The sequence below is a fragment of the Bos indicus genome, chromosome 8 (genome assembly GCF_029378745.1).
Source record: "Bos indicus isolate NIAB-ARS_2022 breed Sahiwal x Tharparkar chromosome 8, NIAB-ARS_B.indTharparkar_mat_pri_1.0, whole genome shotgun sequence".
Classification (NCBI taxonomy): Eukaryota; Metazoa; Chordata; class Mammalia; order Artiodactyla; family Bovidae; genus Bos; species Bos indicus.
The window spans coordinates 110,638,467-110,663,819 of record NC_091767.1 but is presented as its reverse complement, the minus strand read 5'-3'; the positions used below and the strand labels follow the sequence as shown (position 1 = coordinate 110,663,819).

Below are 25,353 nucleotides of genomic sequence, written 5' to 3'. Positions count from 1 at the left end.
CTACTTATAAAGAGGAATAAATGATATAAAACCAATGGGGGGCATTGTAAAAACCTATACCAAAGAGTTAAGAATGGATGTTTTTGGAAGACATCACATAGAAGCTTTCACTTTTTCTATATTTTAATGTTTTACGATAATCACAAATTATCAGAAAAAGCAAATAGGATATTTCCGTTTGGAAAGCTTTAAAATAAAGAGAAAAAACAACCCCTACCCTCCAAAAAGCTATGGGTGTTACCTGCGACATTCAACCTTTAAAAGACTGTCCTGAGGGATTTCCCTGGTGTCCAGTAGTTAAGAATCCGCCTTCCAACGCAGGGGACGGGAGTTCAGTCCCTAGGCAGGGAGCCAAGATCCCACATGCCGAAGGGCAGCTAAGCCCGCGTGCCACAAGTACAGAGCAGCACCTCCACCCCCGGCCACGGCCAGACAAGGCCCAGCACCGCCGAGATGAACGAAAGGCACGCGCAGCCATGGCTGACCCTGTGACCCGTGGACGGGGCCTGCCGAGCTCCTCTGTCCATGAAATTTTGCAGGCAAGAATACGGGAGTGGGCTTCCATTTCCTGTTGTAGGGATCATCCCAGCCCGGGGCTGAGCCTGCATTCCACGTGTCTCCTGCGTGGCAGGCGGGTTCTTTACCACTAGCTCCCCGAGAAACCCGGAGAAAACGAAGAGCGGCCTTGGATCAACGGCCACCACCTGTGGAGCAGCAGGCGCCCGGCTCTGTGCTCAAGTACTTGTGCACACATTTTATCTTCAAAACAGCTTGATGGGATGCATTTTTATCCCCATGTTACTGATGAGGACCCTGGAGTTCAGAGTGCCTTACCCAGCATCACATGGTTAGGAAGCAGCAGACTTGAGAGTCAAACGTGGCTCTGTCTACAGTCAGACTCCTGAGGCGTCTGTTGTGCCCTCGTGTGACAGCGCCTGCCCCCTCCACTCCCGTGCACACACCACCAGTCACTTTATATGCAGACCACAGCTTTTCAGCACTGTTGAGATTCAAATTTGACTAGTGGAATTTTGCATTCATAGCGAAGCAGGCCTTAAACTTCAGTTTGGGCTGTCAGTTCAGTCCGAGTGAAAGAAGTAGGTTGGGTGTTTGAAGCCACGACATGTTACAACACACTCACCTGAGTGGGAGGAAACCGGGCTTCCACAGATCTCTGAGGTAACGTGGCCTTTTAAAATATTTCTGTGATCTTTACACTGGGCTGCTTCACAAGGTCACTCTGCTAGGAAATAGTGAACCACCTATTTCCAAACTTCTTTTTAGCCACAACCTTTCCCCCTGTTTTTTCAAAGGAAACTCCAAAGTAAACGAAGAAATTCTCAAGTTCACATTTATAACATTTACTTAATGTCAATCAGTGAGGCTGCATTGAAAACAGTTGGAGTTAGAAAGGCAGTTACATCCTTAAATGAGGCTCTACCTTCAGTTTCCCGTTTGTTTTGAGTGTCTGTGATATTTGTTAACACTTTAAAAACTAAATTTCAACCAAATTGTGAAATCACTGAAGCACCTCGTAGAATTCTATTGATCCCAGTTTTAAAATCACTGAATTTGACTTGCACCCAGGTCTGACTTCGAAGTCCAGCTTTCAAGCCCTCCATTGTGACAACTCTGGTTGGGTACTGTACAAAGACAGTATTACCATTTTGCAGGGGGGAAACTGAAGCTCACGTAAGTTTTCTGTCCTATGCTTAGTGCCTTGCACACTGCCTGGCATAAATATGTTATCTATTCAACTGAATTGTCCAAGATAGGATGCAGGTTCTAAGCCCAGGCCAACCTCTTTCCAGGAGACGCCCCATTGGCACTTGGGCATTTCATGGCATTTTGCAGTGACTTCTCCATCATACATGATGGAATCCACCGTCTCTCAAAAACCATTAGGAAGAGAAAAATATGTGGTTGAAGTGATAGTGTTCCTGACTCATTATTTTGCCTTTGAGAGAAAAAATACGGGGCTGAAGCAATTCAGTTGCCTCAGGCAACTCCCTTTCTCAGAGTTCACAGGTCTCTCTCTCTGAAGCCACAGGCACCAATAAACAGAAATTGGCCAATAAACCTCCTTGAATGCCGATAAAAGGAAATGAAAACTGCAGGGCGGGTTCACCTGTGCTGGACTCCCTCAGGTTGCCAGGACTGGGAGCTGTCTAGACAGGCCTCCCCGCCGCTAGGGAAGCCCTACAAGCTCCAGGTGGTCAAGGCCCTTTGTTCCAGAGTTTCGCATTTGTCATGTTAATAGCTTTGACCCTGAAATTGGCCTTCTGGAATAAAGGCAGGCATTACAAGTTCAAGTCCAACCCCCTCTCTGCAGACTTTGAGGCCCTCTGTGAATTCCTGCCTTCCCTGTCTCCTGCCCTAGCCTCCCCTTACCCCCGCCCCCCGCCCCGCAATTCCTGCTGTTTGTCCCTGAGCACAGCAGCCTCCCTCCAGCTCCGACTCGGGGCTGCTCACACCCTGCCTCAGACAGTAAAGAATCTGCCCACAATGTGGGTTCCATTCCTGGATTGGAAAGATTCCATGGAGGAGGAAATGCCAGCCCACTCCAGTATTCTTGCCTGGAGAATCCCCATGGACAGAGGGGCCTGGCGGGCTACAGTCCGTGGGGTTGCAAGGAGTTGGACAGGACTGAGCGACCAAGCACACAACACAGCACAAGTGCCTGACATGCCTGACCCACCTCCCACCCCGACTGTGTCACATGGAAAATTCCTTCCCCGATACATTCGTCACTTCTGCGATGAATCAGACTCTCTTGAGGTAGGGCTCCCCCTGGGGAATTTTATACTTTTAAAAAGCTCCCTGGGCAATTTGCATGATCAGCCAGCTTTGGAAACAATGGTGTAAACACACACACACACACACACACACGCCCTTCCCACCACAGAACCCCTCACACTGGCTTCTGTTCTTCTACATCCTCTGCAGGGGAGTTTTCCTTCTGTAACTTGATAGGGATGGGGGAGAGGGAGGTGGCATGGAACAAAAGAGGAAACCACCAGAGAAAAGACCAGAAGGATGGAGGGGAGGGGAGGGGCTTGTCCCTCTTCAGTTCTTTGGACTCATTTGGGATCTCCATGGAGAAAAGGTTTAGAGACACGAGTTCATGGAAATGTCTAACAGGCACTGTCAGGGGAGTGTGCAATTTCCTCGTTTCTGTCTCATTACAACAAAAATTTGAAGCGACGGACGTTAAAGCCCTCAGCGTGTCACAGCTCTTGGATGGTGTCACAGCTCCGTGTTATTTAGAAAATAAAGGAAAATAACATCCTCGAGGCATGAGGGCAAGCCGACCCAAAAGATGCGAAGAGGAAAGAGAGAGAGAGAGTGCCCGTGCATGACCCCCGGCCCTTTGGCTCCTCTTTTTACATGGTTTTTCCTTCCCCTGGGCCTGCCCTGTGTAAACTGGGCTCCATCTGAGGTCCTCACTCCAGTCCTTGGACCTTCCTTTGTCCTATTTTCGCGGGCTTTTCCCCTCCTTGTCTTTTAGCCACTCCCATTCTGGACTCTGTTTCCTCTTCTGCCTAACAGGACTTTGTGACCACGTGAGCATGAGCAGAGAGTCAGGGTCTGGGGGACCAAAGGGGCACAGAGGCCCTCACCCATGCTGCAAACTCGGAGAGCACCCAGGGGCACCTCCTGTCAGCAGAAACACTCGTGGCAAGCAGAGGAGACGAAGAAGAGCCATGTAGATGCTCCAGGGGAGGGCAACCCCTGGGAGTGTAAGTGACTCTAGGGTCCCGCTACTGCCTTGACCTCCTTGCCCCCAGTGTTCCAAGGCCGTGCCTCCCAATGACTGACCGAAGTGGGGCGATTAGACACACTTCATCCGCTCCTGGGAGACCTTCATCGCCTTTGTTGGCTGATGGGCTCCAGAACATTCTGAATCAAACAAATATTTGTACACCAACGTTCAGAGTAACACTTTTTTTAAAGAAAATCTATTTATTCGTCTGCATCAACTCTCAGCTGCGGCACACGGGATCTTAGTTGCCCTGCAGCACCCCCAACCAGGGACTGAACCTCCGTCCCCCACGTTGAAGAGGGATTCTTAACCACTGGACCACCAGGGAAGACCCCCAGAGGCATTATTCACAGCAGCCAAAAGGTGGAGAGGATCTGAGTGTCCATCGATGGATGAAAGCATAAATGAGACGGTATATACACACACGATGGAATAGTATTCAGCCACAAGAAGAATGCAGTTACTTTATGGGCTGTAAAATGTATGAATCCTGAAAGCATCAAGCTAAGTGAAATAAGCCAGACAGAAGGCAAGTGCATGGTTCCACTTCCACGATGCACCTAGAACAGGCAAGTTCACAGAGACAGAAAGTGCAATAAGGTTCCCAGGGGCAGATGGGAAGTAGGAAGAGGGAAGGAGTTGTGTCATGGGCACAGGGTATAAAGCTAAGCTGGGGATTAGGAAAAAGGTTTGGGTGGAGATGGTGGGGACAGCTCCACAACGCCGCCAGTGTCTTCAGCGCTGCTGAATCGTACATTTGCAAATGATCAAAAGGATAAATTAACAACACAAATGGGACTATGCCATTAATTTTTTTTTCACTTTGTCTCAGGACTCCCCAAAAGCTATGCAAAAGCCACCTGGACTGCACGGCTGTCTAAGACGCATCCACCCAACCCCTCTTCCTCCCTGCTTCACGTGGGGTCAGATGGCATCTGTCTGAAGGCTCTCCAGCCTCCTCTGGCTGCCTGTCAATCTCCTTCCATACAAGCACTCTCCCCCTAGTGCAGTCTCTGCCCATTCCATCTCATCTTGGCATCTGCTTCTCGGAGGATCAGATTTATGTGTGGGTTGAATGAAGCTCATTCACTGGGTCTCAGGCACAGGCCAACCCCCCACCCCCACCCCATGGACCCTTCCCAGAACAGTGAGGATACTTCTCAGGACAAACAACCACAGCAGGTCACACACTTCAAAAAGCTTTTTATTGAATTCAATTTTCAAAAGCACAGACACTTGAGACAATTCTGCAAGGACCCTGAATTTTTGCAGGGCTGTTTTGGCTACAGTAAAAAAAAAAAAAAGGAAAAAGAAAAAACCAACCACACGCGCACACACACCAGGTTGACCCTGCTCACTCTAAGGTCTCCTCTCGAAGGGCGGACAGTTCTGAAAGGCACTGGCCGGCAATGGGGTGGGGCCTGCCTTCCTCAGGCAGCCAGCTCAGCGAGGGCCCTGTCCAAGGGGTCCACAGACCAATAGTTGTCATCCCAGCCGAGGAACCAGCCCACGAACGAGGGGGGCTCGAAGCCCTGCTTCACCACAGTGATGGGGGTCCGCCGGTCACGATTAGCTGGGTCCGTCTCGATGTAGCGCTTAGCTGCAGACACACGGGCAGAAGAATCCTCAGCGTCTCCACCACCGAGGAGAGCTGGTTCCATGCCTACGGTGGCTGTGGTTCCCCTGCCCCTAACATCCAACCCCTCCCTCGGACACCACCATTCCTTAAAGGCAACGACAACCATGTGACTCCTTCACTGCCCCGCCCAGAAACACAGGAAAGGCCAGGGGTCACAGTTTAACCTCCAGCTTCACAAGGCGTGCCTCATTGCTCTCTAGCGTCCCCTACTGGAAGGTATTAAAGAAACCAGCTTCTGGATTTCCAGCTCCCAAATCAGACTCTACTCAGCTACCAGAGACCTGCTTTCCTGCATCTAGATCCAGATGCGGTTAGTCCCTGGGCATCCTGGGAACCCGAGGCAGCTTCTATCTGCCTCTTCCTCTTGCTGTGACCCATGGCTTCTGCAGGAACCGAGCTGTTCTCTCACCACCCAGGGAGGGCTCACCAGGGGCTGGCCGTGGGGGAGGAAGCCCCCACCCCGCTGTCACGAACTCCCAGACCCGCACAGGAAGCTGCTCCCGCCCCACCGCCCGAAACAGACCGGCAGGCACGCGTGGGTCCTCACCAGAGGTCAGGGCTTCTGTCTTCTCCTCTTCTTGAGAATCCTTACCAACCCAGACAAAGACCTGGAGGAGAGGCAGGAGAGGGAAGGTGTGAGATGAAGCCGCACGAGGGGCACTGACCCAGCTTGCTGTTGGAAGAGGAGGAGGTTCCAGGTGTGGGCCGGACACCCCCCTCCCCATTCACAGCCCACGGACTGTGACTAGAGGACTGGGGAACAGACACGGCGAACTGGTGACCGACACCCCGCTTTGCAGGCCCGCCCTCCACTGGAGGCTGGTGGTCTGCTGTGTCTTTTTAGACAAATGGAGTCACTAGCTGATTACGTTCAATCCAGACTGCAGATCCCCCTGAGAACGGGGAGGACCTGGCAACCACGACCACTGGCAGGCGGGTGAAGCTGAGCAGGAGCTGCCCCTGTGCTGGAAGCCCACCTGCCTCAGACTCCCCGCACCTGCACGTCCTCCACCCCAGCCTGCCTCAGTCAATAACACTGACAACCAAGCTGGGACAGCCGTGAGACGGAGCCCCTTCTCTAGAAGTTCACGAATGATCCGTTTGGGGGCATAAACTTATTCAACCAGTGAGCAGACCAATGTGCTCACTAGTTTATTGATCCAACCAGTGAGCACTGAGTCTGCTGGGGGCCACTCTCTTGGTATCTGAGCCAATAGGGTTCTAAGCCTTGGAAGAGAAGTAACTCATCACCACTACCGCCATCTTGAGTCTTCAGTTCAGTCGCTCAGTCGTGTCCAACTCTTCGTGACCCCATGAATCGCAGCACGCCAGGCCTCCCTGTCCATCACCAATTCCTGGAGTTCACCCAACTCATGTCCATGGAGTCGGTGATGCAATCCAGCCATCTCATCCTCTGTCGTCCCCTTCTCCTCCTGCCCCCAATCCCTCCCAGCATCAGAGTCTTTTCCAAAGAGTCAACTGTTTGTATGAGGTGGCCAAAGTATTGGAGTTTCAGCTTTAGCATCAGTCCTTCCAAAGAACACCCAGGGCTGATCTCCTTCAGAATGGACGGGTTGGATCTCCTTGCAGTCCAAGGGACTCTCAAGAGTCTTCTCCAACACCACAGTTCAAAAGCATCAATTCTTCTGCGCTCAGCCTTCTTCACAATCCAACTCTCACATCCATACATGTCCACAGGAAAAACCATAGCCTTGACTAGACGAACCTTTGTTGGCAAAGTAATGTCTCTGGTTTTGAATATGCTATCTAGGTTGGTCATAACTTTCCTTCCAAGGAGTAAGCATCTTTTAATTTCATGGCTGCAGTCACCATCTGCAGTTATTTTGGAGCCCAAAAAATAAAGTCTGACACTGTTTCCACTGTTTCCCCATCTATTTCCCATGAAGTGATGGGACCAGATGCCATGATCTTCATTTTCTGAATGTTGAGCTTTAAGCCAAATTTTTCACTCTCCACTTTCACTTTCATCAAGAGGCTTTTTAGTTCCTCTTCACTTTCTGCCATAAGGGTGGTGTCATCTGCATATCTGAGGTTATTGATATTTCTCCCTGCAATCTTGATTCCGGCTTGTGCTTCTTCCAGTCTGGCATTTCTCATGATGTACTCTGCATAGAAGTTAAATAAGCAGGGTGACAATATACAGCCTTGATGTACTCCTTTTCCTATTTGGAACCAATCTGTTGTTCCATGTCCAGTTCTAACTGTTGCTACCTGACCTGCATACAGGTTTCTCAAGAGGCAGGTCAGGTGGTCTGGTATTCCCATCTCTTTCAGAAGTTTTCACAGTTTATTGTGATCCACACAGTCTAAGGCTTTGGCATAGTCAATAAAGCAGAAATAGATGTTTTTCTGGAACTCTCTTGCTTTTTCCATGATCCAGCGGATGTTCGCAATTTGGTCTCTGGTTCCTCTGCCTTTTCTAAAACCAGCTTGAACATCTGGAAGTTCATTGTTCACATATTGCTGAAGCCTGGCTTGGAGAATTTTGAGCATTACTTTACTAGCGTGTGAGATGAGTGCAATTGTGCAGTAGTTTGAGCATTCTTTGGCATTGCCTTTCTTTGGGATTGAAATGAAAACTGACCTTTTCCAGTCCTGTGGCCACTGCTGAGTTTTCCAAATTTGTGGGCATATTGAGTGCAACACTTTCACAGCATCATCTTCCAGGATTTGAAATAGTTCAACTGGAATTCCATCACCTCCACTAGCTTTGTTCGTAGTGATGCTTTCTAAGGCCCACTTGACTTCACATTCCAGGATGTCTGGCTCTAGGTCAGTGATCACACCATTGTGATTATCTGGGTCGTGAAGATCTTTTTTGTACAGTTCTGTGTATTCTTGCCACCTCTTCTTAGTATCTTCTGCTTCTGTTAGGTCCATATCATTTCTGTCCTTTATCGAGCCCATCTTTGCATGAAATGTTCCCTTGGTATCTCTAATTTTCTTGAAGAGATCTCTAGTCTTTCCCATTCTGTTGTTTTCCTCTATTTCTTTGCATTGATCGCTGAGGAAGGCTTTCTTATCTCTCCTTGCTATTCTTTGGAACTCTGCATTCAGATGCTTATATCTTTCATTTTCTCCTTTGCATTTTGCTTCTCTTCTTTTCACAGCTATTTGTAAGGCCTCCCCAGACAGCCATTTTGCTTTTTTGCATTTCTTTTCCACGGGGATGGTCTTGATCCCTGGCTCCTGTACAATGTCACGAACCTCCGCCCATAGTTCATCAGGCACTCTGTCTATCAGATCTAGTCCCTTAAATCTATTTCTCACTTCCACAGTATAATCATAAGGCATTTGATTTAGGTCATACCTGAATGGTCTAGTGGTTTTCCCTACTTTCTTCAATTTAAGTCTGAATTTGGCAATAAGGAGTTCATGATCTGAGCCACACTCAGCTACTAGTCTTGTTTTTGCTGACTGTATAGAGCTTCCCCATCTTTGGCTGCAAAGAATACAATCAATCTGATTTCGGTGTTGACCATCTGGTGATGTCCATGTGTAGAGTCTTCTCTTGTGTTGTTGGAAGAGAGTGTTTGCTATGACCAGTGCGTTCTCTTGGCAAAACTCTATTAGCCTTTGCCCTGCTTCATTCCATATTCCAAGGCCAAATTTGCCTGTTACCCCAAGTATTTCTTGACTTTCTACTTTTGCATTCCAGTCCCCTATAATGAAAAGGACATCTTTTTTGGGTGTTAGTTCTAAAAGGTCTCATAGGTGTTCATAGAACCGTTCAACTTCAGCTTCTTAAGATGAGCTTTATTACCCCAAAAAATCATTTCAGCTGATTTTTATGTGTCATCTATTCTGATGTGTATCTAAAATATTTTATTATTTGTAATATAAATTTATTTATTTTAATTGGAGGCTAATTACTTTACAATATTGTATTGGTTTTGCCATACATCAACATGAATCCACCACGGGTGTACACGTGTTCCCCATCCTGAACCCCCCTCCCAGCTCCCTCCCCGTACCATCCCTCTGGGTCATCCCAGTGCACCAGCCCCAAGCTTCCTGTATCCTGCATTGAACCTGGACTGGCGATTCGTTTCACATATGATATTATACATGTTTCAATGTCATTCTCCCAGATCATCCCACCCTCTCCCTCTCCCACAGAGTCCAAAAGACTGTTCTATACATCTGTGTCTCTTTTGCTGTCTCTCATACAGGGTTATCGTTACCATCTTTCTAAATTCCATATATATGCGTTAGTATACTGTATTGGTATTTTTCTTTCTGGCTTACTTCACTCTGTATAATAGGCTCCAGTTTCATTCACCTCATTAGAACTGATTCAAATGTACTTTTAATGGCTGAGTAATACTCCATTGTGTATATGCACCACACCTTTCTTATCCATTCATCTGCTGATGGACATCCAGGTTGCTTCCATGTCCTGGCTATTGTAAACAGTGCTGTCATAAAATGTGAAAGCGTTCATCACTCAGTCATGTCTCTTGCAACCCTACAGACTGTAGTCCGACAAGCTCCTCTATCCATGGAGTTCTCCAGGCAAGAATACTGGAGTGGGTGGTCATTCCCTTTTCCAGGGGATTGCCCCAACCCAGGGACTGAACCCAAGTCTCCTGCATTACAGGTGGACTCTTTACCATCTGAGCCACCAGGGGTGCCCATTCATAAGATGGTATCAGACAAGAGAATGCAGACACTTTCGCCCTTATGAACAGCTGTGTGCCTGCTACCTGGGCGCCTCCCCACCAGCTATGCATGGTGTCTATCCTGTTCATCACAGGACTCCCAGCAACCCAGCATTCTGCCTGGAAGACAGTGATGCTTCACATGTGTTGACTGAGCGCATGAACACACAGATGAACAAGCAGATTAAGGAGCCAATGGAACAAAGGAGCCAGCAGCTGATGGCTAAACTGCAAAGCTTCTGGTACTGACCTTCCAACCGGGGAGCCCAAGAAGAAGCCGGGCAGATGCAGAGCAGTCTTGCGCCTGCATGGCTGCTATGTTCAACCCTGACAACTCGCGGAGGAGACAGCTCGCTAGGAAGGGCTACTGACTGCCATCCCTCACGAGGACGTGAGGCCCTTGGGGACAGGGGCATGTCTCTTTCTAGGTGAGAGGTTACGCCTGCATGAGATGTGAACCAAAGCCCAACTGTCTTTACCAACAGGTTCAAAGTAAGAGTTCACGCTCCCCTAAGGCCTGGGAACGAGTGCTGGTCATCTGATTTGCCTTTCTAAGGTGCTTTGCTGTTGGCAAGGGGATTCTACCTGCCTCTCGTCTGCTGGGATAATGCCAGGTGGGCACCATCGCGCCCAAGCTGCAGATGAGGACACGGAGCTCAGAGCGGGAAGTTACTTGGGGGACCGTCCATTACCTGGTCCCAGGTGTCCAGAAGCATGACGTCATCAGTGGCCAAGTCTTCCTGCATGAGCTCGCCAGGGACCTCCTCGATCTAGGAAGGGATGGAAGAGGTTAATGAGAGCCCACCGCAAGCCGCCTTCCCCCAGCTCTCTCTGCCCTCCATGGGGAGCTGCTGAGCTGGCTCCAGCCTGTGGGGGTCTGTACTGGGTCGTCAGAAGGCCTCTCCCTGCCCCTGCTGTGGATGCCTCAGCTTGCTCCCTGGAAAACACTTCCCAAGGGGCGAGCAGAGGGAGCGACCTCGGACCTCCTCTGGGACTCACCACGAAACGTCCGATCTTGTTGGAGCAGGCGAAGAGGCGAGGAGGGTGGGCGTCCATCTTCTTGTCCTTCAGCCGTGGGGACGTGCGGTAGGCGGCCTTCCCACCCAGGGCCTCCCAGAAGCTGTCTGTGAGGGGAGGCCAAGCCAGTTACCAGCTGACACCACCTGCCCCCTCCAGCACTTCCCCGCAGACTCTGGGACAAATGCTGCCTTCGCACAGCCAAGTGCTCTCAACCGCCACCCGGCATCTTAAAACCCCAGTGTGACCAAGAGGAACAGGGCCTGCGGGACTCGAGGGTGATGAAGCAGAGGCCCCGGGGGGCAGACTCGGCAGCAGACACAGGGCCGGGGCTGCTTCTGCTCTGAGACTGGCACAGCACTGTGGGATGGGGATAATTATCCCCGCTCGACAAACGAGGCGGCTGAGGCTCAGAGAGGCCAAGCCACTCGCCCAGCGCCACACAGCAGGCGCGGAGTAAAGCCACCTCATCTGACTCCAGTCCCCTGTATTTTCCCACTATATCTGCTCCAGCCACATGTGCTTTTTATATTTAAATGCATTTTCCCACCAGTCATATTTAAATATACATTAACTGAAGCATGTGACTGGTGGTGGTTTAGTCATGTCTGACTCTTTTCCAACCCCATGGACTAACCACCAGGCTCCTCTGTCCGCGGGATTTCCCAGGCAAGAATACTGGAGTGGGTGCCCTTTCCTTCTCCAAGGGATGTTCCCGACCCAGGGATCGAACCTGAGGCTCCTGCATTGGCAGGTGGATTCTTTCCCACTGGGCCACCAAGGGAAGCCCATAACCATGTGACCAGTGGTGACCAAATTAGACCTAGCAGATACAGAACATGTCCACTCTTTCAGACGTTTTCAATGGATTATGTGACTCTAGATCAAACTATTCTTCCCCATTTCTGCTTAGCATCAAGCAAGAGAGAGCGGGCTTAAAACCAAGGAGGGAAAGATCTAGGGTTAGCATAAGGGAAGTGCTCCTGACTCCCGCTCTGGAAACAAGGCAGGCTCGTGGCATTTCTGTCCACGAAGCTTCTCAAGGTTAGGACAGACCACAGCCCCCATGAGGCCGATGTTGCCACATATAATCTTTCACGGCTTTCCCACAAGTGAGCCCCCCTCCAGCTGCCTTCCCCACCTGCCCCAGCCCACACTGGGCTCTCCTTTCTCTAACTCCTAGACGCCTCCCTCTCAACGACCACATTCTCATTTTCATCTTGGGTGTACGTGTTGGCCGTGTCCGACTCTGCGACCCCATGGACTGTGGCCCACCAGGATCCTCTGTCCGTGGGATTCTCCAGGCAAGTATACTGGAGTGGATTGCCATGCCCTCCTCCAGGGGATCTTCCCGACCCGGGGATCAAACCCAAGTCTCCCGCATTGCAGGCAGACTCCTTACTGTCTGAGCCACCAGAGAAGCCCCCTTTTCATCTCACCCACTTTAGTGAACATACGTTAGGGGATAAGTGCTGAGGCAGGAGGAGGATAACGAAAGCCCCGAGCAGACAGGAGGCAGGGGAACCCAGCAGCTCCATCCCCAGAGAGCAGCAGGCCCCTTGCCTCTCGCTCCTACCTGGCTCGCTGCCTTCTGCCACCTGCACAGGTTGGGCCCGAAGCACCCTGAGCAGCTCCAGGGCCCCGGTCTTCTCTGCCTCGCTGGCTCCCGCACCCACCCACAGGTAGGCGGCCGAGGGGGTCTTCAGGACAAAGGCATCGTTGGAATTCAGCGCGCCAGCCTTGGGCATCACCTGGGAGGGTAGTGCTCAATTAATCAATCAGGAAATAGGTAAAAAGGCTTCACCCACTCCTCGCAGCCCAGGAGACACTGCAGCAAGAGCAGCTCTTACGGGTGGACTTGGAGGAGGGAACGTGTGCCCCATCAGAGCTGAGGACAAGGACTCGGGACACTGAGGGGCTCAGCTGACTCCCACGAGCCACGAATGCACTGTGCTTAGCCAAGGAGATTCTAGAAATCTGGGAGGCATTAATAGAAGCTGAGCACCCACAACAAAGGAGGTGATAATCCCATTGTCCTCTAGGCTGCTCAGCAGGATTACGTTCAGCTTCTGCACCTTCCACTATAAAAGGGACAGCAGCCAACTGGATGGAATCAAGAACAACATCCAGATTGTGAAGAATGGACTATCTGTTAGGTAATGACTTGGCCATCATGGAAGGCGTGCGAGGGACACTGGGCATTCTTGAAACAAGGAGAAGTCTAAGACACACAATCCTGCTGCCAGGGCAGCAAGGCACAAAAAGCTGCTTCTCAGCCCCTCAGCTGCCCGACCGATTCTGCACCCAGAGGTCTGCCCATCAGGCCTGGGGGGTTTCCGAGAGGCCAGTCTTGCTAGGGGTCCGGGGCCCAGGGCCTTACCTCCACGGCTCGGGTGGCTCCAGAGCTGCTGGCCCGGACCTGGAACAGGCGGGTGCTGGCGGGGGCCGTCTGCCCACCCTCGCGGGAGGTGCCGCCCCTGTAGATGATCATGGGTTTCCCGCCAAACAGGCTCATGAGGTGAGCGGGCTCCTTGCCTTGGACCACACGGCTCTGAGGGAGACGGGAGCGCAGGTCAGGAAAGGGGGGTGGGAGCATCGTCCTATGCGCACACACTGGGCTCAGCTCAGGGCAGCTGGCATGGCCCAGGCTCACCCCCAAACAAGCCCATCATGCTCGGGTCTGTGTGTGGAGTGGGGCTGGCCAGGGAACAGGAGGTGCAGGAAGGCTGGAGACAGCCCTGCTGGCTGAGGTAACCCCGGGCACTGCTTCGGCGTTTCCCCTCCCACAAGGCCTAGCCTGGCTGAGGCTGGGTCTAGTCCAAGAACCCAGAGAGCCCATGTTTGCAAATATTCCCTTAAATGGAAGCCCAGGGATGGTTCGTGGACATTCTTCCCAGATTGTGACGTCAGCCTCGGCCAAGAAAGCTGGCGGAGTGGTGAGAAAAGAGCCTTCCAGGTCTGGAGAGAGCCCTCCCGCAGAGCCAGTGCAGACCGCGGCCGAGGGCTTGGCGGTGGGAGAGGGACAAGGAGGTCTGAGAGGGTCCCATCTGTTCCTGCCCTGTGTGCCGTGTCACTTCGGATCCCAGCTGTGACCCGTGCTGCCTAAATCCAGATCACCTCACATGTGGGTTTGGGGGTGGAGGGTGGTTCATGGTCCCTTCCCAGCAAGAGCCGCCACTGCTGGGTCAGAGCTCAGACCCCAGCTCCACTCTGCTGGTGAGAATTCAGGCCACGTGTGATGGTACATCCTCTGCCTGCATGTCTGATGAACCTCTTTCTCCCACGACTAGACTGTAATAAACCACATCACAGAGGTTCAGGGCAGGGCAGGGCCGGGGGCCGGGGGAGGATACATCTGTGTGTTCACGTTGGCAGACGCAGCATCCGCGTCCTGCGTAAATGTCTATCAAAAGGATGGATGCATGGGATGAGGGACGGTCACATGAGTGAGCAGCGGGCTGGGCTCACCTGCACGGGAGTCCCTCCCAGCTCCTCGTCCAGCTGAGCGGTCAGGATGGCCGAGGCAGCGACCTCATCCTGGGTGGACTGGGCGCCCTGCCTGGAAGAGAAGTGAACCTCAGCACCTTGGTTTGCACAGAGCCCGGGGCCCCTCCGTCATCCTGGGCCTGAGAAACCTGCAAATCTCCAGATTACAGGTAGTGAAACTGACAATCAAGAGGAAAAGAGATTTCTCTGAAAAGGAACCAGAGCCAGGAGCCAAAGCAACACAGCACACACCCCAGTCAGCAGCCCGTCACCACACACCCCAGCGCGGCTGCCCGTCTTCTCACAGAGATCCGACCACAGCCAGTGGACTTCCTCATCCTACACCTGCCCACAGGGAGATGTGTGGTGGAGGGCTTTCTGTCTCACCTCTTCCTCCGCCGTCTAAATTTCCCATAACTAACCTGTGCTATCTGCATAAGCAATCTAACAGATCAACGTGCTGATCAAAGAAAATGTTCTAAAAGCCTTCTGGTGAATTTTGTACCGTGTGTGTATCATTAACACCTAGTCCAGAGACATTTCTTCAAGCTGCTTTTAAAAGTCTGAGGTTGTCAAACTGAGAGGCGACCTCCACAGCATCGAAACCAGGAAAGACGAGTGAAGCCTGAGGAACTGTCACACATTAAAAGACAGAGAACACGACGATTAAACGCCACTGAGAGGCATGATGACTAAATACCACGTGAGACCCTGGGTTAGATCCTAGACCAGAGAAAGGACATTAGTGGGAGAACTGGTGAAATTCAAGAAACGTCTACAGAGGAGCAAATGGTCTTGCAACAATGTTAATTTCTCGGTTTTGAAAACTGAACTGTGGTTAGGTAGGAGCTGACCGCAGAGGGAACTGAAACAGGTACATGGAAACTGTCTGCACTGTTTTTCCAACTTTTCAGCAAGTTTAAAAAAGCAGAAACCCATCAGTCAACCTTTTAAAAGTTGGAGATTGCACAGTAAGAGAAACGAACTGAAAGATATTATACTGAGACATCGTTTTATCAACTCTAAAGCTGACAAAGAGCAAAAGTGTGATAGCACAGTCCACCAGTGAGGCCACGAGGGAACATGCTCTCATCTGTCACCGGTGAAAAGGCCAGCGGCACAAAGTTCATCTGCAGAAGCTGGGTGCCACCTTCAAAGTGACGCACGCGCTCACTGTCAGCCAGCAGCCCAGCTTCTGGGAACTCACTCTAAAGACACTTCTCACGCATCCAAAATGATGCTTGTTTAAGCCAACTAATCATGGCAGTGCTTGTGACAGTAGGAGCCGAATCAAAGCGAATATGCATCAGCAGGGAATTTGTTAAATAAATTACAGGATAGCCACACAGTGGAATATTACATGGCTGTAAAAAAAGAGAGTAAGGAAGCTCTTTATGGACTGACACAGTCTGAGCTCCAGAAAGTATTAACTGGAAAAAAAAAGCAAAGTGCAGGACATTATACACAGTAGGCCATCTTTCGCATGGGGAGGGAGGAGGACTAGGAATACAGGGCCAGATTTGCTTTTATCTGCATAAAAATGACTAGAAGGATATGTGAGAGGCTAATGAAGGCAGGCACCCACAGAGGAGTGAGGGTTTCAGAGCAAGGTGGGCGAAGTCGTGAATATGTCATCTCTCTTTAAAGAATTAAAAATAATCTTTAGTTAGAAAACATCAGAGGATAAACAGAACTTAGAGTGGAATTGAGGGAGAGATTTTCTATTCGTTTCTCCCTAGTCCGCACGTCTCTCCTACAATGGACATGTGATGCTTTTATGAGATGAGTTTACAGCTTGTTTTGAGAAGTAAGACCAGCGGTCTTGCCCCGGGGACAAAAGCCTTTCCCAGTGGAGCACGGCTGTGCTGGCCCAGGTTCACACACCCGCAAACTCCCCTCAGCCCTGTCCTATGCCCCACTGTGGTGGCCATGCTCCCAGCGTGTGCCCCCCGCTCCACCCCCTCTGCCCCCCGCGGTGGCCGTGCTCCCAGCGTGTGCCCTCCGGGACCCCAGACCCTCACCAGTTGTAGATGATCTGTCCCTGACGGCCGCCGTGGCGGTAGTTGTACAGAATGATGTAGCTGTCACCACCGTAGAACTGTCCGTACGTGGCGGGGTCCACGGGCACTTTGTCGGAACCTTCGATTCTCCAGATCTACCAGAGCAAAGCTGGGCTCAGACATCGGGCGGCATTCCCGGCCCCCAACTCCGACCAGCTGAGAAACCAGAGGGTGCTGGGTAGCGGTTACAGCACGGGATTGCCCTGGGACTCAGCCTGAAGCGAAATAACTTGCTGAAATCACGGAGCCACCAAGATTCAAACCCAGGGCTTCTGTTCAGATCCTGGCAGCGCACCCCTGCCCCCCGCGCTTCCTCCTCCTTGGGAGCAGCCCAGGGACTGGTAGCTGCATGGCGGGGTTCAGAAAGTGCTTCTGGTGTGTGTTACACAGTGCAACACAGGCTCAGAGTACACATCAATATACGACCTGCAGCCAAATCAGGCTCTACCCCCTCGCAGGCTGTGCACCCTTGGACAAATTGCTTGATGTCTATGGGCCTCAGTTTCCTGATCTGAAAATGGGAATAATAAGGGAGGTTGTAAGGATCGAATGAGCTACTTCACGAGCCCAGCACAGTGCTTGGCACAGGATGACGGCCCTGCAGGTGGCGGCTGCTGTTAATAATGATTATGATGATGATGATGACTAAAGTTGCCATTAGCTGTATCAGCAAGTTGGCTGGATTTTAGATATCACCTGCAGAGGCAGGGTCGTCACTGAGTGACCTCAGAATGACTCCTGCTGGCAGATCTCTCTGCAAAGCTCGGGTGACGGTTTTCCAAGCGGTCACGAAGCCCTGCAGCGCCACCTGGTGGTGCTGCGAGTCCTGGCACGTAGAACCTTTGAACCTCGAAAATTCTTGAAGGTGATGGAGTGGGATTAAGCCTCATTTTAGCAGGGGCTTCTCTGGTGGCTCAGACAGTAAAAACATCTCCCTGCGATGCAGGAGACCTGCGTTCGACCTCTGGGTCGGGAAGATCCCCTGGAGAAGGGAATGGCAACCCACTCCAGTATTCTTGCCCATGGACAGAGAAGCCAGGTCCTGTACGGTCCAGGGACTAACATTTAACTTAAGCTTCATTTCACAGATGAGGAAAGTGAGGTTCAAAAAGGTTAAGTAACTTCCCCAAGACCACACCGCTGAGCTGCCGGGGCTCCTTCCACATTGCCCTATCCTGGCTCATTTTCATCGCGTGCTCCTCTGCCACTGAACTAACGAACCAATGACAGAGCCAGTAATAAATCAGAACGAACATTTTGCCATTTCTATTACGTAGGATGGAATCGACGTTTGAAGTTGATTCTACCTCCTAAACATCTCGGAATCCCACTCCCCACCTCTCCATCTTCTCTGTGAACTCCTTGGGCTCACGGCCATCTCCTCTTCCCTAAACTATTGCAACGACCTCCCCATGAGGTCTCTACTCCCATTCTCCTGTCTCGAACTCATTTTCACAGCGAGTTCTGGAAGCACAGAACTGAGCCTGTCACATTTCTGCCTTTAAAAAAAGAAAAAGAAAAAACCCTCACTAGCACCTAATGGTTGATACAGAATCAAGGCCACACTTTTGGACGAGGAATTTAAGGCCCTCCCCTGAGAATATCCTCAGCACCAGGCTCCCAGGACAGCTCCCTGCCCGAATACCCACTCTTACTCTGGCAGCAAACCTCCTCATACTTGGAGGCCCCACCCAAGGGTCCCCATCTCTATGGAGATGCCCCAACCACCCACCTCCACTGCCCTTCCTGCGTTCCCAGAGTCCCTGTGCATCCCCCATGTTCCACTGACCACACAGGTCTCAGCAACCAGCTGTGCCCACCTCCCCTCCCGTCCCAGCACTCTTCATGGAAAGGGCAGGGTCTCAGACACTTGCAGGGAGCCCTCAAGACAGCAGGGGCTTAGGACATGTTGGTTGTAAAACTCAAGCAAGACAAAAGAATCCCACCCATCAAAACTGGGGTCAAAGCCTCTTAGAGAAACATCCTCAGAGAAGAGGTGGGCCAGAGGTGCCAGGGAGGGAGCTGGAAGGCGCCTCGACACGCCCACCCCAGCGCCCCAGGTACCTGCTTCTGCCCTCTGCCGTCATCATCCATGCCGTGCTGGGCAGCCATGGCAGTGGAGGTGTGCAGGGTGGCCGCGTCGAAGGGCACGCGCTCCACGTTGGCAATGTGGCTGGAGAGATAGCTCAGGCCCGGGCCGTCCGTCTGGTCTGGGTCCCGCCAGTTCTTGAAGAACTGTTTGAACAGCGGGGTCTCGCCGCCCTCGGGCAGGACAGAGACCTGGCGGGGATGGAGCAAGAGAAGGTCGTGGCTGGGCTGGAGTCCCCGGAGGGCAGAGGCCACCTGGCCAGGGTCCTCCAGGGAGCCTCAGACACCCCGTCCAAGCAGCCCTCCCCACCCCACCGGGCCCACTCTCACTGTCCCACCCAGCTCCCTGGCTCACCTGGGTCTGCCTGGGGTAGTCCATCTTGGAGATGAAGTCGGACGCTGTTTTGAGGGCGGCCTTCCTCTCCTCGGTGTTGGCCTGCCTGCCTGTTGGCCGAAGGCGAGCAAGAGTCCTGGGGTCAGGGCTGCACCCCAGTGCTCAGCGGCCCAGGGAGAGCAGAAGGCACGCCTCCCTCCCTTTCGTTCCTAGACCGTGGATGGCCAAGGCCAGAGGCCCCAGAGCTGACCACGCCATGAGCTCCCGGGAGTCCAGCGAGGGGTCCTGGCTAATGACCTGGAGCACACCAACCCACTTACTGAGCTCAGAACTACACTCAACTTGCTGCATTTAATCCACACAGCAACCTTCTGTGATGGTCAGTATCTTGTCCTCATTTGCACATAAGGAAGTCAGGGTCTTAGAGAGGTTAAGTGACTTGACCAAGGCCACTCAGCCAGTAGGGAAGTTGCGACTCAAGAGCCCCAGCCTCCCTGTATGCCCCAGGCTCGTGAGCCGAGTTCCGCAAGGCTGCAGGGGCGCCCGTGTAAGGCCCTGTCGGAGCCCTTCCCTTCACCCCAGTACCTTTCCAGACAAAGATCTTTCCGTCTTTGCCATGGTCCAGGATGAAGCAGTCCTCTGACCTCAAGGCCCCCTGGGCGAAGGGGTTCTCGTCAGCCACGAGGGAGACCGACATGGTGCCTGCACCATTGGAGACCTGGGGGAATGAGAGGGGCCCCGGGCCCGTGAGTGGTCTTCCCCACCTCGGCCTGCCCGCGGGCGCCCCCAAGCCCGCACTTGCAGAGGCCGACAACCCACACCACCTCAAATGACGCTGCAGAGAAACACAGCCCTGAGGCTCATGTGGGATTTCTTGGTCCTTTTCCACCTTCTCACAACCACATCTGTGACCTACACATGGGTGTGGCTTGGAAATGGCAGCCAGAGAGGGAAGGGAATCAAATGCGGGAGTGCAGGGGGCATAGGAAAACCACCGCCCAGCTGATGAAAGGACGTTCAAGCTCATCGGCTTAAACAAGGACGCACACGATAAAAGCAACGCGGTCTACATGCAGTGCGGGCTACAGAGCTGGGACCTGGAGGGGGAAACGGGGAAATCTGAATGAAGCTTGCAGTTTACTTAACAGCATTGAACCGATGTTTCTTAGTTTTGACAAAAGTACCGGGTTATGTTAAGATGTTCAAGGGAAGCTGGGTGAAGGGTATATGGGAACCTTCTGAACCGTCTTTGCAATTTTTCTGTAAATCTAAAAACTATTCTAAAATAAAAAGTTCATTGAACTCTTCTGAGGGTACCCTACTTGTCCAAATTCAAAAGATTTGACAGTACCCACGGCTGACAAGACTCCGGTAAACAGGTGAGGGTGATCAAGGAGCCTTCCAGAATGCAGTTTAGTACCGTGTCAGGAAGTTAAATAACAAGTGTTCTGCATTTATTGAAAACTTACTTTGTGCCAGGCACTGTTCTAAAAACCTTATGTAATTTAGTAACTTCTACAGTTACAGAACTCCTTTAATTCTTACAGCAACCCTAAAGGTAATCTTATTACTGCCCCTGTTTCCTTCACAAGGAAACCAAGGCGCAGGGAGGTGAGGTCACCCCCACAGCTAGAGAGCGCCAGATCCGGGATTCGCAGCCAGACAGTGCAAGTCCAGAGCCTGTGCTCCTGTCAGTTACTCTCAGGGCAGAACCTTCCTCCCTGGGGTAGGACGGACAGTCTAACTGCAGAACTGGTATTTTTGTGTTTCTGTTTTTTTCTGGTCCTGCCACGCAGCTGAATGCAGACATCAATTCCCTGTCTCGGGACGGAACCAGGGCCATAGCAGTGGAAGCCCACAGTCCAAACCACTCGGCAACCAGGGAACTCCCGAGAGGCAGCGCCTTCTTTTTTTTTTTTTTTTTTCTTTTGTCATTTATTTTATGGTAATTGGTATATACCAAAAAATTTTCATCTTGAGGAGACAAATATACTTAACTATTCTGTTAACAGTTTTTTTCCTTAATATATGTGTTTTCCTGAAGTTAGTTGACTAGTTAACGTACAATGTTTCACATAACAAGGTTCCTCAGCTACACACACACACAATTTTGGGGATTATTCTCCACCATAGGTTACTACCAGTTACTGACTGTAGCTCCCCGTCCAAGAACCAGTATTTTCAATCACTGACTCCTCATTCAGCCTGTGACCCAAGCAATCCACATCTGGAAACCTCCCCCAATGCCATACTTAGCACACACGCACAGAGAGACTGCTGGCGATCAGAAAAGGAGGAAACGTTCTCGTGCCCATCATTAGGGGTCTGCAGAGATTTCCACATTCATAAAATAAAATACTACACAGCCGTTATACAGGGTCCAGTGGAAAAAAGAAGTATGAATAGCCTGCATCTGTTAATATCAAATAGAGATGGAAAAACACATAAGGAGACCCAGGAAACTGGAGTTTCCTTTACCAAACGGGCAACCATGTAACCACGGCAACCCAAGGAGCAGGGAGGAGAGGAGGCTGACTCTCTTAAACTGAGTATTGTTACTTTTGTAATTAAAACCCATTTTTAAATAGTACTGGCTATCTTAAACTAATAAAATTAGACTGACTTTTATTTTTTTATGTTCTTGAGTATTGCTCAACCCTAGTACTTACGACAAATACGTATTATTACTTCAATATCAGAATAAATATCAGTAATGTGGTCTTCCTGCGGTGGTGATACGAATCTGCACCTCATTCTGCTATTATTTCACCACAAACAAGCTTAGGGCACAACTCGGGCAACACAGGCTGAGGTCAGACATCCCCGGCTCAAGATCAGCCTTAGTCCAGCTTTTCAAAACCATAAGAAGAAATTATAAAGTCACTGCCCATAACACACACATAGACACACACTTCTGTAGTACTTTGCTGGATTTCCCCTTGGACCCCCCAGAGATCCTGCAACGTGGACTCTGCGGCCCTCCGCCCTCCCCACTTCATGGGCCCCGTCGGTGACAGTGGCACCGATGTGTCTGCGGTCGCCCACACGCTTGTTCCCGGGGCAGAGGCGCAGAGGCAGCAGACGGGCGTCCCCTGGAGCCGTAAGAAGCCGAGTTCCCCCATGGCACCCCCACACGTGCTGGCTCAAAGCCCCTGGCCAGTACAGCTGGGGAAGCCCAGGTCTCCTGCACCCCCTTCCAGAGCTCAAGACCCAGGGACCTCAGCCCAGGCTCACCTTGTACAGCTTGGCCAGCTTGCGGTTGGCCGCGTCCTCCTTGGCTGTGTCCTCGGTCCCTGCGGGCAGAGCTGGCTTGGGGCCCAGCACCTGCGGAGATGGAGAGATGGAAGAAAGCATGGCGGTGAGCTCCTGGCAGCCTGCCGCCCCCCAGGGAGGAGACTGAGCTCCAGAGAGAGCTTTCTCCCCAGGCAAGCAGGGACCACGTGGGCCTCCACCATCCACAGCAACCTTCCACTTGGGGCAGGACTCCCTGTGGAGATGTCCTGGATCCCTGACTGTGCCTGTGGGGTGCAGAACCCAGCCAGGGCTGCCTGTGGAGTCTGTCCCTCCCTGACCCCTGTCTCCAGGAGCTCCAGGAGGACCCCGTGCAGTCCTTCAGATGTTTACCATTTCCACCAAGCCTTCTGAGAAGGATAAGTACAGCTACCAACACCTCCCACCACCTGCCTTCAGTGGACCTCACTTCACCTTTGCAGCCATGCTAAGAGGCACAGGGGCTTCCCTGGAGGCTCAGCTGGTGAAGAATCCACCTGCAACGCGGGAGACCTGGGTTTGATCCCTGGGTTGGGAAGATCCCCTGGAGAAGGGAAAGGCTACTACCCACTCCAGTATTCTGGCCTGGAGAACTACAGTCCATGGGGTCGCAAAGAGTCGGACACGACTGAGCAACTTTCACTTTCAAGAGGCACGGATTACCACTCTCATTTCACAGGCAAGGAAACCAAGTCCACAGAGAGGCAGCACCTTGTCTACACCACTTAGTTCAGCTCAGTTCAGTCGCTCAGTCATGTCCGACTCTTTGCAACCCCATCAACTGCAGCACGCTAGGCCTCCCTGTCCATCACCAACTCCCGGAGTCCACCCAAACCCATGTCTATCGAGTCGGTGATGCCATCCAGCCACCTCATCCTCTGTCGTCCCCTTCTCCTCCTGCCCTCAATCTTTCCCAGCATCACAGTCTTTTCAAATGAGTCAGCTCTTCGCATCAGGTGGCCAAAGTATTGGAGCTTCAGCTTCAGCATCAGTCCTTCCAATGAACACCCAAGACTGATCTCCTTTAGGATGGACTGGTTGGATCTCCTTGCAGTCCAAGGGACTCTCAAGAGTCTTCTCCAACACCACAGTTCAAAAACATCAATTCTTCGGTGCTCAGCTTTCTTTAAAGTCCAACGCTCACATCCATACATGAGCACTGGAAAAACCATGGCCTTGACTAGATGGACTTTTGTTGGCAAAGTAATGTCTCTGCTTTTTAATATGCTGTCTAGGTTGGTCATAACTTTGCTTCCAAGGAGCAAGCGTCTTTTAATTTCATGGCTGCAGTTCCATCTGCAGTGATTTTGGAGCCCAGAAAAATAAAGTCTACACCACTATTAGGTGGCTAAGTAGAAATTTGAACCCATATCCCTGCGACATTAGAATCTATCTTCACGTCTCCATTCTGCGCCACCTTCGGCCTCAACGGCCCCAGCTATTGCCCCTCTCAAGCCATGCTTGGTGTCCAAGCTCTTTCCCCATAACAGTCACCTTCTGCTCTTCCTAAAAACCAGCGCTCAACAGCCCCAGGCAAGCAGGAGAGACAAGTGGCACGAAGCACAGCCTGTGGTCTCCTCCTTTTCCTAGCGACCTTTAGCTCTATTGATACATCCTCAAAGCACACTGGTTGGCGATGCCTATCATGCAATTGACGAAATGGGTCATAAACTAATTGGAATGGTCAGAAGAGGAAAGAGGGGACTGGGTCTCCGTTGTCTCTTTCTGGCCTGGCTCTAGCACCAGGCTTGTCCTCAGAAGACGCCAAGACCCTCTTGCTCAGCTCCTTTAGAGGATCCGACCCTCTTGGCAGAAGGGTGTGGCTCACAGCCCGGATGCACTGGATCCTGGGATGCCAGCCCCACCTCTCAGGGGAGTCTGGGGAAGGTCAGGGGGAGACTCCTCGGCTTGGTAGAAAAACAAAGTCACCCCACAGTTGCCTACTGGACGGAGAGAAGGAATGAGCCCCCGTCCCCTTGCTCAGCCCCACCCTGTGCTCCCGGGACGCGGCCGCAGGTACCTCGAGCATGGCCTCAGGCTCGGCGCCCTCCTCGGAAACGTGCACGCGGGCCCGGCCACTCCGCTCGTTGTCCCGGATGCCCTTGGACACCTGTGTGGCCTTCAGCCTCTCAAAGCGGTTGCTGCTGGAGCCACACCACTGGTAGATGTCCTGTAAGACAAGGCCCCCACGTGAGGCAGCGCCCCCTGCCCGCCTTCATAGACGCCCAGCCGAGCGACGTGACAAGCACACCTGTTCTCTGCTTGCCCAGATGAGGGCTGGTGGAGCACACACACCCACATCCAAGCACAGCAGGTGTCACGTGTGTGTACCAGGGCACGTGAGGGTCTGCTGCGGGCGTGTGTTTTTCATAGGTACACCTACTTACAGAATGTGCACAAAGATGTCTGCCTGAGGATGGGAGTGAAACTGGTCCAACCACTTTCGAAAACCACGTGACTGTGCCTTTTTAAAGCTCCATATGCAAATATGCTACAACCCAGCCATCCCTCTCCTGGGAAAATACCCAACAGTAATGCATGCAAATGTCCACCAAAAGACATGTGCAAGAATGCAGTGTCTGATTCAGACTGCTTGCTCTCAAGACAGCTCACCATCGTCGCTGAGAATCATTGAACTGATGATATTTCCCTTTCTTTCTTTTTCTACCGTGGATTTTCATTCATGCAGAATAACCATGAATTGATATTAGTATCAATAAAACTATGTACCTGTTTTAAAATAAAGCTTTTGCAAGAAGGCTCAGAGTTGCATCCCTTTGAAGAGCCCCAAACTCTCCCAAGTGTCCGTCAACAGTAGAACAGATAAACCGGCAAAGTGTATGTAACAAGGAGAAGGAACAAGCTACAACTAAAGGCAACGGCAGTACGGATGGGCCTTGGAAAGACAATGTTGGGCAAAACCAGTCAGACAGCAAGAGGAAAGGTTCCAGGAACATGAAGTTCAGGAACAGGTGGAACTGCGGGTGGAGGAACTCTGGGGTGAGAGTTACCCA

General features: G+C 51.7%; 1 protein-coding gene across 3 annotated transcripts in view; it reads right to left on the bottom strand.

The window, feature by feature from the left end:
- Window positions 1–4,949: 4,949 nt before the first annotated feature.
- GSN (gelsolin) overlaps window positions 4,950–25,353 on the bottom strand; it is a 60,796-nt gene continuing 40,392 nt past the window's right edge. For all 3 annotated transcript variants that reach the window (XM_070795408.1, XM_019966855.2, XM_019966852.2), the window contains 13 exons: window positions 24,360–24,509; window positions 22,304–22,393; window positions 19,655–19,787; window positions 19,091–19,179; window positions 18,712–18,927; window positions 16,609–16,742; window positions 14,570–14,660; window positions 13,482–13,652; window positions 12,678–12,852; window positions 11,084–11,208; window positions 10,777–10,854; window positions 5,950–6,010; window positions 4,950–5,363 (listed from right to left, as the gene is read on the bottom strand). In XM_070795408.1, coding sequence (XP_070651509.1) covers window positions 5,194–5,363; window positions 5,950–6,010; window positions 10,777–10,854; window positions 11,084–11,208; window positions 12,678–12,852; window positions 13,482–13,652; window positions 14,570–14,660; window positions 16,609–16,742; window positions 18,712–18,927; window positions 19,091–19,179; window positions 19,655–19,787; window positions 22,304–22,393; window positions 24,360–24,509 — 1,683 coding nt within the window. In that variant the 3' untranslated portion in view covers window positions 4,950–5,193. The remainder of the gene's footprint in view (window positions 5,364–5,949; window positions 6,011–10,776; window positions 10,855–11,083; window positions 11,209–12,677; window positions 12,853–13,481; window positions 13,653–14,569; window positions 14,661–16,608; window positions 16,743–18,711; window positions 18,928–19,090; window positions 19,180–19,654; window positions 19,788–22,303; window positions 22,394–24,359; window positions 24,510–25,353) is intronic.